Below are 17207 nucleotides of genomic sequence, written 5' to 3' on the forward strand. Positions count from 1 at the left end.
TGAGCTTTCTATTAAATCTATCTGTATCAATTCAATGAATTTTCATTAAGATGTCAGCCCAGCTTCCACGGAACAAGAGCATTGGAAAATGTAAAGTGCTGATGTCTCTGGGAAGTCTGTTCTGAACATGCATCGCTCTGTGGTTGGGACTTTGCTTCCCCTTGGCAGTGTGCTTCATGGCAGAGGAAGGTGGCACGCCCCTCACAGGTGGTGGGATATTCTGGTCCCGCTGTTGTCAACAAACTTTCCCACTGAATGCTCCCCTCGCTGCTGGGAAACCCGCAGCAGAGCTGCACCATCGGCAGGACTGTAAGATGTCGCTGCCGTAGATTTCGGCGTGTGTGTGAATTAAATGCATCTATATCTGATTTGTTGATTCACCTCGCCTCTCCTCACCTTTATTCCACACGGTCTTATTGCCATTCTTGAGACAATGCTAGCAAGTTGCTCAGGTTTCAGTCTAACTTCCCTTACCATAACTGGCTGTTCGAAAGAACCTGGGAAGTCCATTCCAGTCAACTGAAAGTTGCTTAATTGGAATTACTGGACAGTTTATTTTTTGGGATGTAAAGTCGTCTTGAATGAAGAGGAACAGGCAATATCTGAATAAGGTCCATTTTAATCCCACCTTTTCTGATATAAGCAAACTTGGTTTCTGTACCCTAACCTTGGGTGCCTAACAGTGGATGTTGGCTAGGGGGGGGCTAACAGCTCGGTGCGGTAGTGTCCTTTCTGGAAGAAAGTGACTAGAGCTGCACACATTGTAAAGTTAGTTTCACCGATAAGCGATATGAAGTTTTAAGTTTGAGGCCATACACGAGTAATATGGCTGTAGTGCAGTATTCTTTCACCAGCAGGTATACACATTGTCTCTACTTACATATGTGTACTGAATGAATTTCCCACTATGATTGTCTTACGGCGAGAGGTATACTAGAAATAGGTTGTTATTTGTAAATGGTGGAGATGTTTGGCAAAGAGTAAATGATTGTATATTGCATTTTTAATTAAAATCATTCCCTCTAACCCAATAAATGCTAATATTTTATTAAAATAAGACAGGTTAATGATTCTATATCCATCAATAGCTATTAGTGTTTTTATTACTGATAAGTTGTACTGGTACAGTACTGGTTTCAGAATTTGTGCTCAAGGATTTTATTAGTCAAGAGTGAAACAAAAATAATACTATTACAGCACGGAGGCACAGTGGTTAGCACAGCTGCCTCACACTGCCAGGGACCTGGGTCCAATTCCAACCTTGGGTACTGTGCGGAGATTGCTTGTCCTCCCTGTGTCTGCGTGGGTTTCCTCCCACACTCCAAAAATGTGCAGGTTAGGTTGATTGGTCATGCTAACTTGCCCCTTAGTGTCGGGGGATTAACAGGGTAAATACAACGGGCTATGGGGATAGGACCTGAGTGGAATTGTTGTCGGTGCAGACTCGATGGGCCAAACGGCCGCCTTTTGCACTGTAGGATTCTATGATTCTATTCTATGATTCTAAATGTCAACTGATTATTTTTTTGTAAATGAGAGTTTTAAAAAGCCTTTGCAATATTGGTGTAAAGGGAGAGTGGTAGTTGTTCAGTAAAAGTTTTTTGTTTAAAATATTATAAGAATGCCTCTTATTTTTTGGGATACTTGTCAATAAGACTGAAATGATGCAGCAGATTTGAAGTTTATCCAAATGATAAGATGCTGTGGTATAAGCAGATTTGACAGATTTTCCCACATTAAAGGCCAGCATTCGGGGCTGCCAGATTCATGGCTTTCCTTTCTCCAATTCGTGCGTGTGTGTAATTTATTTATTGGGTTGTATTCAACTCGTTAAATGTTTGGGAACATACATCTCACCTATAGTTGAGTTCAAGTCCCATAATCACAATCCGTGCTGAGATTTCAGTGCAGCGCTGAGGGAGTGCTGCACTGCCAGAGCTGGGTCATCTTTCAGATCAGATGGTGTCAGGTACACATCACCGATCCCTTGGCACTATTTAAAGAGCACGGTGTATTCTGTTTTCCAGGGTAATGTTAGGAGCAGTTAGTGTTGGATACAAATTCAATAGCATCCTTCAAAGGGAAGTGGATATATACATGGAGGAAAAATTGCAGGGGTGGGGAGAATGAACATGGGAGTGGGGGCCATCTGGAATTTTTTTTGAAAGAGCTGCTACAGACTTGATGGGTCAGATAGTCTCAGTCTGCGCTGTACTAGTCTGTGCTTCGATGATTTATCTGTCAATTTGCATCTACCAAACAGATGACCTGGTAATTTGTTTAATTGATGTTGACGGGGAGGAGGGTGAGTGGTGGAGGGGAGGGGAGCGATGGTGGGTCGGGGGGGGCGTGGGGGGCTGGGTGTGGGAGCTTGCCATCTGCAATATGGCTGTTGTGTTTCACACATTACACAGAACAAAAGTACCTGTATTCATTTGTTGTGAATCATTATAGGGTGGGTTGCTGGGATCATGGAAGGTTGACGGAGGGGAACCGGTGGATGCGGTGTTTTTGGGTTTCCAAAAGGCGTTTGATAAGGTGCCTCACAAAAGGTTGCTGAAGAAGATTGGGTCACACGGAGTTGGGGGTAGGGTGTTAGCTTGGATTGGGGATTGGCTATCCGACAGGAAGCAGAGAGTCGGAATAAATGGGTGCTTTTCTGGTTGGCAGATGGTAACTAGTGGCGTGCCGCAGGGATCGGTACTGGGGCCTCAACTATTTACCATTTATATAGACGATTTGGAGGAGGGGACTGAGTGTAGGGTAACAAAGTTTGCAGACGACACAAAGATAAGTGGAAAAGTGAATCGTGTGGAGGGCGTAGAAGATCTGCAGAGAGATTTGGACAGGCTGAGTGAGTGGGCGAGGATCTGGCAGATGGAGTATAACGTTGACAAATGTGAGGTTATTCACTTTGGAGGAAATAATAGCAAATTGGATTATTATCTAAATGGAAAAAAAATTACAACATGCTACTGTGCAAAGGAACCTGGGGGTCCTTGTGCATGAGGACAAGGTGCAGGTGCAACAGGTGATCAAGAAGGCAAGGTGCAACAGGTGATCAAGAAGGCAAATGGGATGTTGGCCTATATCGCAAGGGGGATAGAATATAAAAGCAGAGATGTCTTGCTGCATCTGTACAGGGCATTGGTGAGGCCGCAGCTGGAATACTGTGTGCAGTATTGGTCCCCTTATTTGCGGAAGGATATATTGGCCTTGGAGGGAGTGCAGAGAAGGTTCACCAGGTTGATACCAGAGATGAGGGGTGTTGATTATGTGGAGAGACTGAGCAGATTGGGTTTGTACTCGTTGGAATTGAGAAGGCTGAGGGGGGGATCTTATAGAGACCTATAAGATAATGAAGGGGCTGGATAGGGTAGAGATGGAGAGATTCTTTCCAAGCTTAGGGTTCCAAGCTAGAACTAGAGGGCACAGCCTCAAAATAAAGGGGGGTCAGTTTAGGACAGAGTTGAGGAGGAACTTCTTCTCTCAGAGGGTGATGAATCTCTGGAATTCTCTGTCCACTGAAGTGGTGGAGGCCACCTCGTTGAATATGTTTAAATCACGGATAGATGGATTCCTGATCGGTTAAGGGAATTAGGGGTTATAGGGATCAGGCGGGTAAGTGGAACTGATCCACTTCAGATCAGCCATGATCTTATTGAATGGCGGGGCAGGCTCGAGGGGCTAGATGGCCTACTCCTGCTCCTATTTCTTATGTTCTTATAAATGCAAGCTTTTTATTGCTTTTAGATACTTTATTTCACCTTGCTGCCCTATATGAAACAGGGCTTTATATCATGCAAGTTCTTCCCCTGTACAGCCCTGATATTTTCTTTATTTGATGAACATTTCAGTCTGTTCAGTACCTTCTCTCTTTGTGTTCTTACATCCCTCAATCCCTCTTCTGTTTAGTCCTTTGTAAAAAAAACAAGCTGTGAATTGGCACACTATTAAATACTTCAGTTGCCCCTTCATTTCACGTTCTTGTGCTTGAGTGTAGGGGAAAGATAGTTGGTTAGAAATATCTATTAACTTACCATTGAATCAAGTATCTAAATCAAACCAAAAAACTTCTTTGTCCAAAAAGAGTTCATAAGTGTTGTTGCTGTCCTGGAATTCATTTTTATTTAAATAACTAGATCTCCTGGGTAAAATCCTTTCCTTGAAGCTTCAATCTCTGATATTTTCTGCTATGCTTTGAAGCAAAGGTTATAACAAGGCTTATAAAATTTAGATAAAGCCACAGATTGGATGCATGGATGGTGCCGGTGGTATTCTTTTCACAGCCTTAGAAGTGGGAGGTGTGTAACCAAGCGATAAATTTTCCTTCTGTTTCTGAAAGATATTTGTTTTTCAGATCCAAATCAGGCTCTGCGCCTGTGTCTGGGGAGCACAGCAGTTGGGGCTCAGTATGGAGCTGTATCGGCACTTAGTATCAACATTGACTGCACGCGGCTGCTCTGTGGCTTTGCTAAAGGGCAGGTAAGCTTAGTTGACATGCTGTTGTTATTCTTCATTGTAATAGGGTTATGAATGGAAGCCCTGAGGTCCTTTTGCTTTGTTTGGCGGGCAGGGGGGGGGGCAAGGATTTTTTTGTGCATTTGTCTGAAACCAGCCTTCAGTTTTAGCCACCATTTTTGTTATTACTCTATCTAAACATTGAGTTGGTGGAGTTCTTGTCAAATCATGGCTCTTGAACATGCAGTAACCTGAGTACCACAGTTCAGTTCTTTTATTCTGAGGCAAGAATAATTACATTTTCAAGCACATTATCCATTGGATCCTTCATTTCCTTAATTAAATGACATTCATTTAAAAAACAGTGCTTGCTATTTCGCTCTGTCTGCTGACATAAGCCTGAGGGCTTTCATTATACAGTTGTGCTGCATGACTGATTTTGCAACCTGTCATAATCAAGGTGGGATGCCTGTCAGTTCACAGATTGATTGACAGCCTAAAGCTGTTATAAAGTCTTAGATGTGGAGCTATGAATACAAATTCTTGTTTTTGTAAGGAATTTAGCACTTGAATGAAATGTTTATTTTTATACAGGGTTATGTAGTTGAAGAAATGTAGATTTAGTGAATGGTTTTTATGAATGAGAACATTTCTTAATAAAATCTGTAATACACAATTAGGGCTTTATTTTAATAAAAACAAAATATTGTGGATGCTGGAAACCTAGTTATAAAGTGAAAACTTTATTTTATTTCATCTCAGTCCTGGGGTCTGCCCATGATGGGTGAGTTAGCTTGGAGAGTGTAAGGTCAGGGGGGTGTTACTAGAGCGGGGTAAGGGATAGCATGAGTTGGCACTGAGTTGTGGTAGGGGTTATAAAGGGTCATGGAGAATGGATAGAAGGACATAGGCTTGTCTAGGTTGGCACAGAGGTTATGATGGTGAAGTGAGCAGGAGCATGGGTTGGCATGGGAAGTGGGTGAGGCCTTTATTAAAATTAATTTCTGTTTTGTTTTGTGGCTGGGATGAAGTCTCATTCACTGAAACAGGCCTTTTATACGGCCCACTTCTGCTCCCGGCAGCCCCTGTGGCTGCCTCTGAACACTCGCCATGAGTTGTGGGCCTAACTTCCTGTAAACACACCCTCCCCTATCCTGATGGAAGACGGAACAGCCAGGGCACTTTTCATAAATCAGATTGGAATTTTTCCGACAGGAGTGAAAATCCAGGCCTTAAGAATCTTAATTGTGTGTGTTTTATTGCCTTCTGTAGATTACCATGTGGGATCTGGCAAACGGGAAGTTGTTGAGAACAATAACTGATGCACATCCTCCAGGAACTGCTGTCCTGCACATTAAGGTAACCTAACATACTCGAACTATAACCTTAGCATGCTCTAACCATAACCCTAACTCCATCATACTGTAACACTAACTCTAACCCTAACCCTGGCATATTCCAAATAAATGTTGGGAAAACTGAAGCCATTGCTTTTGGTTCCTGCTCCAAACTCCGTTCCCTAGCTACCAACACCATCCCTCTCCCCGGCAACAGTCTGAGACCAAACCAGCTTGTTTGCAATCCTGGTGTTATATTTGACCCCGAGATGAGATACTCATGCCATCACTAAAGTTGTCTGTTTCTTCCTCCCTGATTTCACCCAATTCTGCTCCTGTCTGAGCTCACTTGCTTCTGCAACCCTCATTTACATCTTTATTACCTACAGACTTGACTATTTCAGTGTCCTTCTGGCTGCCCTCCACATTCAATGCTTTATAAACTTGAGGTCGTCCAAAACGTAACTCTCACAACCCCCCTTCCCATATCATCAGTGTGCTTGCGGACCTGCATTGGATTCCAGTCAAGCGACATCTTGATATCAAGATTCTCATCCTTGTTTTCAAATGAAGAATGGTAATTGACACCTGGGTTATCATTTTAGAAATTTCCTGGAAATGCACTTAAAAATTATGCTGTCTGTTTAACTGGGACAGATGACAAGAATGAGGGTGAGAATTATTTGTTTTCTTGACGTCCACAGGTAGAAAACGACTATATCAATATAAGGAATTATAATTGGTGCATTTCATAATTGGTAATGGGGAAGGGGCTTCCATAGCTTAAAAAAAAGCATCAGACATTTTGATAGGAAGGTAACAGGTTAAGGGAACCAGCTGTAAAAGCCTTATTCACATTATATAGTAATACCAGATGTAGAGATGCCAGCGTTGGACTGGAGTGGGCACAGTAAGAAGTCTCACGACACCAGGTTAAAGTCCAACAGGTTTATTTGGAATCACGAGCTTTTGGAGCGCTGCTCCTTCATCAGGTGAGTGGAGGAAGACCTGTCTCTCAAACATACTCAAGCATAAATCAAGAACATTTATCCACTCACCTGATGAAGGAGCAGTGCTCCGAAAGCTCGTGATACCAAATAAACCTGTTGGACTTTAACCTGGTGTTGAGACTTCTTATAGTAATACAGGGTATTTATAATTGGTTTGAGATCATTTGTGGTTGTGGGTAAATCAATGAGCTCTTTAATCTGCAGAAAAGATAGGATTATTAAAAATGATTAAATGGATTTTGGAGCAAATATCTTGTGTTTGTCGCCTGTTTTGAACTAGGATTATTGGAACAGAATAGTTTGGATAATTTTCTTTGCACCAGATGTGAATTATTCTTTCTTTTGCAGTTTACTGATGATCCGACTGCTGCCATTTGCAATGATAGTGGAGGCTCGGTGTTTGAGCTCGCCTTCAAGTAAGATGTATTTCTGTATGAATATTGCACGAGGGAGAATACTCCTTGCCAGAGGAGATCTTCAGAAACATCTCCTCCATTATCCTCTATTTAATCATGTCAGTTTATGATTAAATTTCACTTTCAGATTAGAGTTACTGCACAAAATGCACAAGATTAAACATGTCAGTTAGTGTGGATGTTCTTCACTGCTAGTGTGATCACAGAAGATTGATGCACACTGTTCTGAACATTGTTATCACACTGTTTCAAAGTCTGGATTTATTTGTGGCTTTAATGAGCAGATTCACACTTCCCTGTATTTCCTCCTCGTTTGCTCTGTGTGTGCTTTCCCGCAGGCAAGTTTCTGTAAGTGTTGGGTTTGAACTGCGTGAAGCCAACCTGTCCATCGATGTTGCCTCCCTGGACCAGGGACTGTGGCAATTTTCTTTCCATTCCTAAATGCAATTGGAGAGCTTTGTTGAAAAATGAGCTTGTGTGGATGCTGGCGGATCTGGGATCAGGTTTAACTGATTCCCTCGCCCATCCTTTAGCTCACTGGCACATAGAGAAGGGCTGCCAGAGCCTGTGCTATCCTGCAACATCATTTATCACCTTAAAGTTTATTTATTAGTCACAAGTAAGGCTTACATTAACACTGCATTGAAGTTACTGTGAAATTCCCCGAGTCGCCACACTCTGGCGCCTGTTCAGGTCTATGCACCTAACCAGCACATGTTTCGGACTGTGGGAGGAAATCGGTGCGCCCGAAGGAAACCCACGCAGACACGGGGAGAACGTGCAGACTCCACACACACACTGACCCAAGCCGGGAATCGAACCCAGGTCCCTGGCACTGTGAGACAGCAGTGCTAACCACTGTGCCACCGTGCTGCCCATGAGAAGGGGAAGAGAAAGACAGAAGGAGAAATTCATATTAAAATTTATATCGAATGCTGCTTTTAAGCTCGGCATTTCAGCACAATGATGTGGATGAGAAAATTTCTTTTGGCTTATGACCGGTTATAATTTAATTTAAACATCTAACGGCATGACGGCACAATGGTTAGCATTGCTGCCTCTCAGCGCCAGAGACCTGGGTTCAATTCCGGCCTCGGGTCACTGTCTGTATGGAGTTTGCACATTGTCTGCGTGGGGTTCCTCCGGGTGCTCCGGTTTCCTCCCACACTTCAAAGATGTACGAGTTAGGTTGATTGGCCATGGTAAATTTCCCCTTGGTGTCAGGGGGATTATAGGGTAAATATGTGAGGTTATGGGGATAGGGCCTGGTTGGGATTATTGTCAGTGCAGGTTCAATGGTCCAAATGGCCTCTTTCTGTAGGCATTCTATGGGTGGGATTTTACAGCCTTGCTCAGGCGAGACCGGAAATTCCCGCCCGAGATCAATGGAGATTTCTGTTGTCGAACCCTCGCCCGATTCCGTGGCGGGTGTGGTGGTAGAGTTCAGGCCTATGATTTAATGACCTGAAGTGCTGGTGATTAAAAATATGACTTTCTTGCATTTAAATGCAACATCTCTGTTAAGATTATAGGGTATTTGAAGTTTTAGCTGCAATTTGGGACAAATGAGCCCCATATGTGTTCGCATTGAGCACCTTCTGTTAAATTCAAAGCCACGAGTTTCTTCCAGAGTTAAAAAGTACTGAAGGAAAGAGAGGGAATAGAAATGGGATGGGTTGACAAAAAGCATGGGAAAAAGTAAGGCATTCAGTTCATCAAACTAAGCCATGCCACACTTACTCCATTAGAGAATCATCATACAATCCCTACAGTGCAGAAGGAGGCCATTCAGCCAACAACAATCCCACCCAGGCCCTATCCCTGTAAGTCCACATATTTACCCTGCTAATCCCTGTAACCTATGTAGCCCGGGACACTAAGGGGCAATTTAGGATGGCCAATCAACCTAACCCGCACATCTTTGGACTGTCGGAGGAAACAGGAGCACCTAGAGGAAACCCATGCAGACACTGGGAGAACGTGCAAACTCCACACACACAGTGACCCAAGCTGGGAATCGAACCTGGATTCCTGGAGCTGTGAGACAGCAGTGCTAACCACTGTGCCACCCCATGGGCTTCACCTTGCTCATGTAGTGTCCTGGAGAAAGACCAGTTTCTCCAAATGTAATCAAGCATAAAGCAAGGACATTTATCCGTTCTCAAACTCTCACTGTTCAATCTGCCTTCCAAGGATTATGTGCATCGCTGTCTCCAATAACATAAGAACTAGGAGCAGGAGTAGGCCATCTGGCCCCTCGAGCTTGCTCTGCCATTCAGTACGATCATGGCTGATCTTAATCCAAAGCTGATTATCGCAAGGCACAAAATGTTACCTAATATGCATGCAGATATTGCAATGCATAGTTTTTTTAAAAAATTCTTTCGTGGCTTGTGGGCAAAGCTGGCAAGGTTAGTATTTGTCACCTGTTCCGATTGCGCTTGTGAAGTTAGTGATGAGCTACTCTGATGAACTGTTGTAATTCTTTTAACTTTCCTGGAGTGCTTTTTTGATGTATAAAGCAATGTAATATTTCTCATACAAAGTTTCAAAAGCGCAGATCTTGGTGGAAATCAATGTTTTCTTTGACGAGATGATTAATTCCTTTTATCAGGGCTGTGATATAATAATACTTTAAAACTACTGTAGTCTATTTCCTCTGATATTGGAAGAACGTTACATGAATGATTCTTTAAATTGTGGATTTGTTGTAATCTAATGGGAGATTTAAAAACAAAAACTTTAGCACACACAGCTGGGGGAACTTGTATATCTGAAATTTATTTTATACTTTTTTATCACAGAAGAGTAATGGGAGTGAGAACCTGTGAGTCCCGCTGTTTGTTTAGTGGAGCTAAAGGTGAAGTTTGCTGTATTGAGCCTTTACTTGTGAAGCCAGAGCTGAGAGATCATCCGATTACACAGCACGCACTACTGGCGATGGCATCCTTAACCAAGGTATACATACAATCTTCAATGAGTGATAAAAATCTCCCCTCTCAGTTCAGTCTTCCTTCCCATCTCTCATGATGTGCACCAGAGAACAGGTGACTATGCACTTGAGCCAATGTACCTGCAGCTGGCTATCAGAGGACCCACAAGTATGGTCAATGATTAATATGGTCAGTTGAAGTTCTGAGAGAAACAAGTTTCAGTGAGGAGCTGAAGGAAATCAGCATTAGTAGAGAAATTATTTTGGGGAAATTGATTAGATTAAAGGTGGATAAATCTCCAGGTAGTGATAATCTTCATCCCAGCGTATGGAAGGAAGTGGCCCTGGAAATAGTGAATCCATTGGTGGTTATTTTCTAAAATTCTTTGGACTCTGGACTGATTCCTACAGATTGGAGAGTAGCTAATGTAAGCCCACTATTCAAAAAGGGAAGTAGAGAGAAAACAGGGAACTATAGACCAGTGAGCCTAACGTCGGTACTGGGGAAGTTTCTAGAGTCTATTATCAAGGGTTTCATAACTCGGCATTTGGAAGGGAGTGGCATAATCAGACAAAGTCCAGAACTGGGGGTCATAGTTTGAGGATAAGGGGTAAACCTTTTAGAACTGAGGTGAGGAGAAATTTCATGCTCAATTGAGCTTTGATTGGTGGCAGGAGGGATTTCCACTTGCATTTGGTAACATTTGGTTGTGGCACTGACCTGGTGGTGAATGTTAATTGAGCAGGTCGAGGCAGGTCAGGAACTTCACAGCAACAGATGAAACTGAGATACAAAGTAAGAGCAGCATTAAGGTGAAGGGGGAACAGGAAGATGGCCAATTCTACATGCCTTTGTTACCTCCAGACTCAGGTTCATCAAGGCTCTTGCTACTGGCCTCGCATCCTCCACCCCCATCAGTTTCAAATTGTCCAACCGTTGACTGCATCTATTCTGCCTCTAACTAAATCGTGCTTGTTTATTAACCCGTCTTTGCTGACCTACATTGTCGGTCCTTGTCACCCAATATATTAAATTTTAAAGTTTCATCTTCATTTTAAATCCTTGTGGCTTGACCCAACCTGAGCTTTGCTGGATGTCTAGCTCTTGAACACTCTGATCTTTGTCCCTGAGAGTCCTCAGCTGCCTGAGTATCACACTGAATTTTCCCTCCTTTATCCCTCTCTGTTTGTCCTTTTCAAAAAACCACCTCAGAACTAACTCTTCAACAAAATGTTTATTCCTTTTTCCTAACCATAGAATCGTAGAATCCCTACAGTGCAGAAGAAGGCCATTCGGCCCATGGAGCCTGCACTGGCAACAATCCAGGTCACGTACCCCCATGTACTTACCCTGCCAATCCCCCTGACACTAAGGGACAATTTAGCACGGCCAATCAACCTAACCCGCACATGTTTGGACTGTGGGAGGAAACCGGAGCACCCGGAGGAAACCCACGCAGACACGGGGAAACTGCACACAGACAGTGAGCCAAGCTGAATTGAACCTGGGTCTCTGGCACTGTGAGACAGCAGTGCTAACCATCATGCTGCCATGATGGCTCCCTTTTTGGCTTGTTGTCCATTTTCTTTAATCCTGTTGCTGAAATATCTTGGGACTTTATGTTAAAGTCGCTATATAATAATGAAATGAGTTTTTAATGTTACTTGATGGTTGTTGAGAAACAGCCGATTGTTTCCAACAATTAAATCCTGGAATCTTTGGAGGTATTTTGTTTCGATGTGTGACGCAGGTCGGGTGATTGTAAAATGTGGCTTTCATTTGCAGTCTGTTCCCTGATTGTACCACGTGGATTTGAAGCCCTTTTCCAAAATGTTACACACACTTGCTGCAACTGAGCTTGGGTGCTTGAAGCTGCCACAAGTGGAAAGATATTCCATTCCCAGGATTGATGTTTGTACAAATGAGAAAATGTTGCATTAAGTTAGAAATTTAAACATTTCTGATTTGTTTTGAAGTTTCAAAATAATTACTGAGTCATTATTAATTATAAAATAAGCTGAGTCAAATTGATCATAGAAATAGAATCATAGAAACCCTACAGTACAGAAAGAGGCCATTCGGCCCATTGAGTCTGCACCGACTACAATCCCACCCAGGCCCTACCCCACATCCCTACATATTTACCCACTAATCCCTCTAACCTACGCATCTCAGGACACTAAGGGCAATTTTTTTTTAGCATGGCCAATCAACCTAACCCGTACACCTTTGGACTGTGGGAGGAAACTGGAGCACCCGGAGGAAACCCACGCAGACACGAGGAGAATGTGCAAACTCCACACAGACAGTGACCCGAGGCCGGGAATCGAACCCAAGTCCCTGGAGCTGTGAAGCAGCAGTGCTAACCACTGTGCTACTGTGCCGCCCAGACTTCCAACTCCTTTGCAAAGTTTAAAGTTTATTTATTAGTGTCCTAAGTAGGTTTACATTAACACTGCAATGAAGTTACTGTGAAAATCTCCGAGTCGCCACATTGTGGCGCCTGTTCGGGTACACTGAGGTAGAATTTAGCACGGCCAATCCACCTAACCAGCACGTCTTTCAGACTGTGGGAGGAAACCGGAGCACCTGGAGGAAACCCAGGCAGACATGGGGAGAACGTGCAGACTCTACACAGACAGTGACCCAAGCTGGGAATCGAACCCAGGTCCCTGGTACTGTGAGGCAGCAGTGCTAACCACTATGTCACCATGCCGCCCAATGCCAGGAGAGTGCAAGAGCCGTGGAAACGAGGGTCTTATGCTGGGTTGAATATTTGTTAAATTGAGAAAGTAAGGCTGATGGTTATCCAGCTGACCTGCAGAATCATTGTAACGCATTGACAGCTGGCTAAAAATGACCAGGATTGTGGTTTGCTAAGATTACTGACCTGGTTGCCTAGGCAGTTAGTGATGTTTGTGTTCAGGCATCGCTTGTTCCTTTGCTTGCTTCCTGTGATCTTGTGATTCAGAGTTCAGTGGCCAGCGGCTGGCAGTCACAACTGGTATTATGTTACTGGTAAGTGTTCCCAACCCTCGGGAAATATTCCCTTTATCCTGTTGGCCTGGCAGGAAATGACCTTTTATTTTATTCAGTGAATTGTCAAGTTAATTTTGCTGCACAGGAGAAGGTTTCAGCTCACTGGATGAAGCATCACCTGCATGAAATAGCAGCTGAAAAGATTATCTGTAATTTTCCCAGTGCTGTTTGCTTTGCCAAATGCTCGGCGTTACAACAGTGAACACAATTCAAAAGCACTTCATTTACCAGAAGCTGCTTTGGGACATTCTGAAGTCAAGGAAGGTGCTCTTTAAATGGCTGTCTTTTGTTTCTTTGCAATGGAGAGACCACAGTGTTTGCAGCTTCTCTGTGCATCTTTACACCCACAAAAGGAGACACAGACCAGGCTGAGACTTCATACTGGCCCAGCTGTGATATTATTATAACTGGTCAGACCTGTAAAAGTTCGAAAGCTGGCCTACATGGAAGGAGTATTACTGGTAATAAAAACAGAAAATGCTGGAAAATCTCAGCAGGTCCAACATCATCTGTGGAACAGAGCCAACATTTCATAGCATCATAGAATCCCGATAGTGCAGTAGAGATCATTCAGCCTGTTGAGTCTGCATCAACTTTCTGACAGCGTATCTTACTCAGGCCCTCTTCCCTGCCCTATCCCTGTTTCTTCACACATTTACCATGTCTGATCCCATCTGATCTATACATCTTGGGACAGTAAGGGGCAATTTAGCATGGCCAATCAACTTAACCCGAACATAAGAACTAGGAGCAGGAGTAGGCCATCTGGCCCTTCGAGCTTGCTCCGCCATTCAATAAGATCATGGCTGATCTTTTTGTGGACTCAGCTCCACTTACCCATCCGCTCACCATAACCCTTAATTCCTTCACTGTTCAAAAAATTATCCATCCTTGCCTTAAAAACATTCAATGAGGTAGCCTCAACTGCTTCACTGGACAGGGAATTCCACAGATTCACAACCCTTTGTGTAAAGAAGTTCCTCCTCAATTCAGTCCTAAATCTACTCCCCCTTATATTGAGGCCATGCCCCTAGTTCTAGTTTCACCTGCCAGTGGAAACAACTTCCCTGCTTCTATCTTATCTATTCCCTTCATAATCTTATATGTTTCTATAAGATCTCCCCTCATTCTTCTGAATTCCAATGAGTATAGCCCCAATCTACTCAGCCTCTCCTCATAAGCCAACCCTCTCAACTCCGGAATCAACCTGGTGAATCTCCTCTGCATCCCCTCCAGTGCCAGTATATCCTTAAGTAAGGTAACCAAAACTGTACACAGTACTCCAGGTGTGGCCTCACCAGCACCTTATACAACGGCAACATAACCTCCCTGTTTTTAAATTCCATCCCTCAAGCAATGAAGGACAAAATTCCACTTGCCTTCTTAATTACCTCCTGCACCTGCAACCCAACTCCTTGTGATTCTTGCACAAGGACACCCAGGTCCCTCTGCACAGCAGCATGCTGCAATTTTTTACCATTTAAATAATAGTCCATTTTGCTGTTATTCCTACCAAAATGGATGACCTGACATTTACCAGCATTGGGGCGGCACAGTGGTTCGCATTGCTGCCTCAGTGCCAGGGACCCGGGTTTGATTCCAGGCTTGGGTCACTGTCTGTGCAGAGTCTGCACATTTCCCGTCCAAAAGAAATGTTGGTTAGGTGCATTGGCCATGCTAAATTCTCCCTCAGTGTTCCCAAACAGGTGCTGGAGTGTGGCAACTAGGGGATTTTCACAGTAACTTCATTGCAGTGTTACTGTAAGCCTACTTGTGACACTAATAAATAAATTTTAATTTTATAAATAAAACTAATCTTTGGACTGTGGGAGGAAACCGGAGCACCGGAGGAAACCCACGCAGCCATGGGGAGAACGTGCAGATTCCGCACACAGGGCCCAAGGCTGGAATCGAACCTGGGTCCCTGGTGCTCTGAGGCAGCAGCGCTAACCACTGTGTCACCGTGCCATGGATCATCCAGACTCGAAACGCTGGCTATATTCTCATTCCACAGATGCTGTTAGACCTGCTCCGATTTTCCAGCACTTTGTTTTTGTTTCCGATATGCAGTGTCCTGTTTTTATATTTGTATTACTGATAATGTTTTGAGAAGAGTTGCTTTTTCCAAGGAGTCCTTGCAGTATGCAGCATGTCAAAGGAGATTATTGATACTGATGCTGTTTACCATTATAAGGCAAACTTCTCTTGCGTGAAGAATAAATGTAAATTTATTAATGTGAATTAATCACTCATATCCACAGGTATAAATGAGCTGAGTCTGGATGTTGGAAAGGAACACATTTGAGATGGGAAGCATTCGAGTTTTTCGTGTCTTTTTCTGTCAATCTTTATTTTTTGTGAATATAGTTATGTATATTTTCCTTAAAAAGGAACTGGGAGTGATTTTTTTAATCCAGCACTGAACAAGTTGAAATCATGGTTTTATTTTTAAGGTTTTGGTGATTGGATTGAAACCCTTGTTGAAGGTTTGGCTGACGTTTCCATATGGAAAGGTAAGTGTGTTTTTCTTTACACATTTTGTTTAATGTGCTTTCCTGAGTGAAGTCTCCCCATGCCACAATGGGAATATTTGCCCCAAACCCGGAGATACACGAAAGCAGCACAGACAATGATAGCCCCTAATTTTTCTTTGTTTATTTTGCCACTTCCTGCACCCTGTGAGGGGAGGACGAAGCTTCTGTTCTGCAGTACCCCTGAGGGAATTAATACAAACCCTCTTCCTGTTGCACTGTGCACTGCTGCGCCCACTCTTGGGCATTGTATATAATCTGTGCAATGAGCTGATATAGTAAAATGGAGCATGGTTTTGGTAAGATTTCTTATAGTGGAGACGCATAAACTACTTGCCCTGGCGGAATACCTACAGTGCAGAAGGAAGCCATTTGACCCATCAAGTCTGCACCAACTCCCCAACAGAGCATCTGATCAGGCCCACTCCCCTGCCCTAACCCTTTAACCCCATATATTTACCCTGCTAATCCCCTTCAACCTGCACATTTTGGGACATCAAGGGGCAGTTTAGCATGGGCAGTTTAGCATGGCCAATCCACCTAGCCTTTGGACTGCGGGAGGAAACTGGAGCACCCAGAGGAAACCCATGCAGACACAGGGAGAACGTGCAAACCTCACGGAGACAGTGAGCCAAGGCTGAAAATGAACCCGGGTCTCAGGCGCTGTGAGAGAGTAATGCTAACCACTGTGCCGCCTGTCTGATCATGTTACTGGACTAAGTTTTATGAACGTTTCTGTTTTCCCTTTTCTGTTTATGATTGTTGCAGACAAATCCAGCGAGTGTTCCACTTCTGTCTTGGCAATTTGTGGTGGTGCAGGCTGCGGTGACACCCATGCTGGCCTTTTGTCGAGGGGATGCCATCCATTTCCTTTTGGTAAGTTTACCAAATTTCCAGTGATTCCCATGGGAAAGTGTCACCCTGCTCTGGGAATACATTTAACAATAATATCCAACATTAAAATTCACTGGCCCCTCAGTTCCTTCCCAGCATTGAAATCAATTGTAAAATCCTTCAATCCAGATTAACATTGGCATTTCCACTCTTTTAGACACTGAGCCTGTTTGAATTTACCCCCTCAGAAGCTTTTTAAATGAGAGTTCGTAGGTTCAGTCCCAAAGAAATGTTATTTTACTCCAGAACCTAATGTCACTTTTTTGGGTTTTTGTTGCGAGTGTCTACAGCAAAATGGGGCACTAAAAACAACATTGTGTTTGGATCCTGCATTTGCAAGCTCTCAACATACAGTTAAATTCCCCAATAAATTTAAGCCTTTTCCAATTTCCTCATTTGCTCTGCAGAAGACAGTGGTCTGCCGATGCCTCCGGAGTTTTGCATGTCTCATATCCTCCGCCAACAAGAAACGCACTGTGGGGAGGGTCGCCATCGGTGGGACTGGCTGGCAAACTTCGGCTTAATAACAGGCTTACGTGCTGGTACATGAGCTGCTCGTCCCCAGACCTCCAGGACACCTCTGGAG

The 17207-nt window shown here is 43.6% G+C and overlaps 1 protein-coding gene across 6 annotated transcripts in view; it reads left to right on the forward strand.

The window, feature by feature from the left end:
* vps8 (VPS8 subunit of CORVET complex) overlaps positions 1-17207 on the forward strand; it is a 651220-nt gene that overhangs the window by 18236 nt on the left and 615777 nt on the right. For all 6 annotated transcript variants that reach the window (XM_078229111.1, XM_078229112.1, XM_078229107.1 and 3 more), the window contains 6 exons: positions 4361-4485; positions 5734-5820; positions 7157-7224; positions 10029-10182; positions 15650-15709; positions 16496-16603. In XM_078229111.1, the coding sequence (XP_078085237.1) occupies positions 5740-5820; positions 7157-7224; positions 10029-10182; positions 15650-15709; positions 16496-16603 (471 nt within the window). In that variant the 5' untranslated portion in view covers positions 4361-4485; positions 5734-5739. The remainder of the gene's footprint in view (positions 1-4360; positions 4486-5733; positions 5821-7156; positions 7225-10028; positions 10183-15649; positions 15710-16495; positions 16604-17207) is intronic.

Source organism: Mustelus asterias, chromosome 14, assembly GCF_964213995.1.
Source record: "Mustelus asterias chromosome 14, sMusAst1.hap1.1, whole genome shotgun sequence".
NCBI lineage: Eukaryota > Metazoa > Chordata > Chondrichthyes > Carcharhiniformes > Triakidae > Mustelus > Mustelus asterias.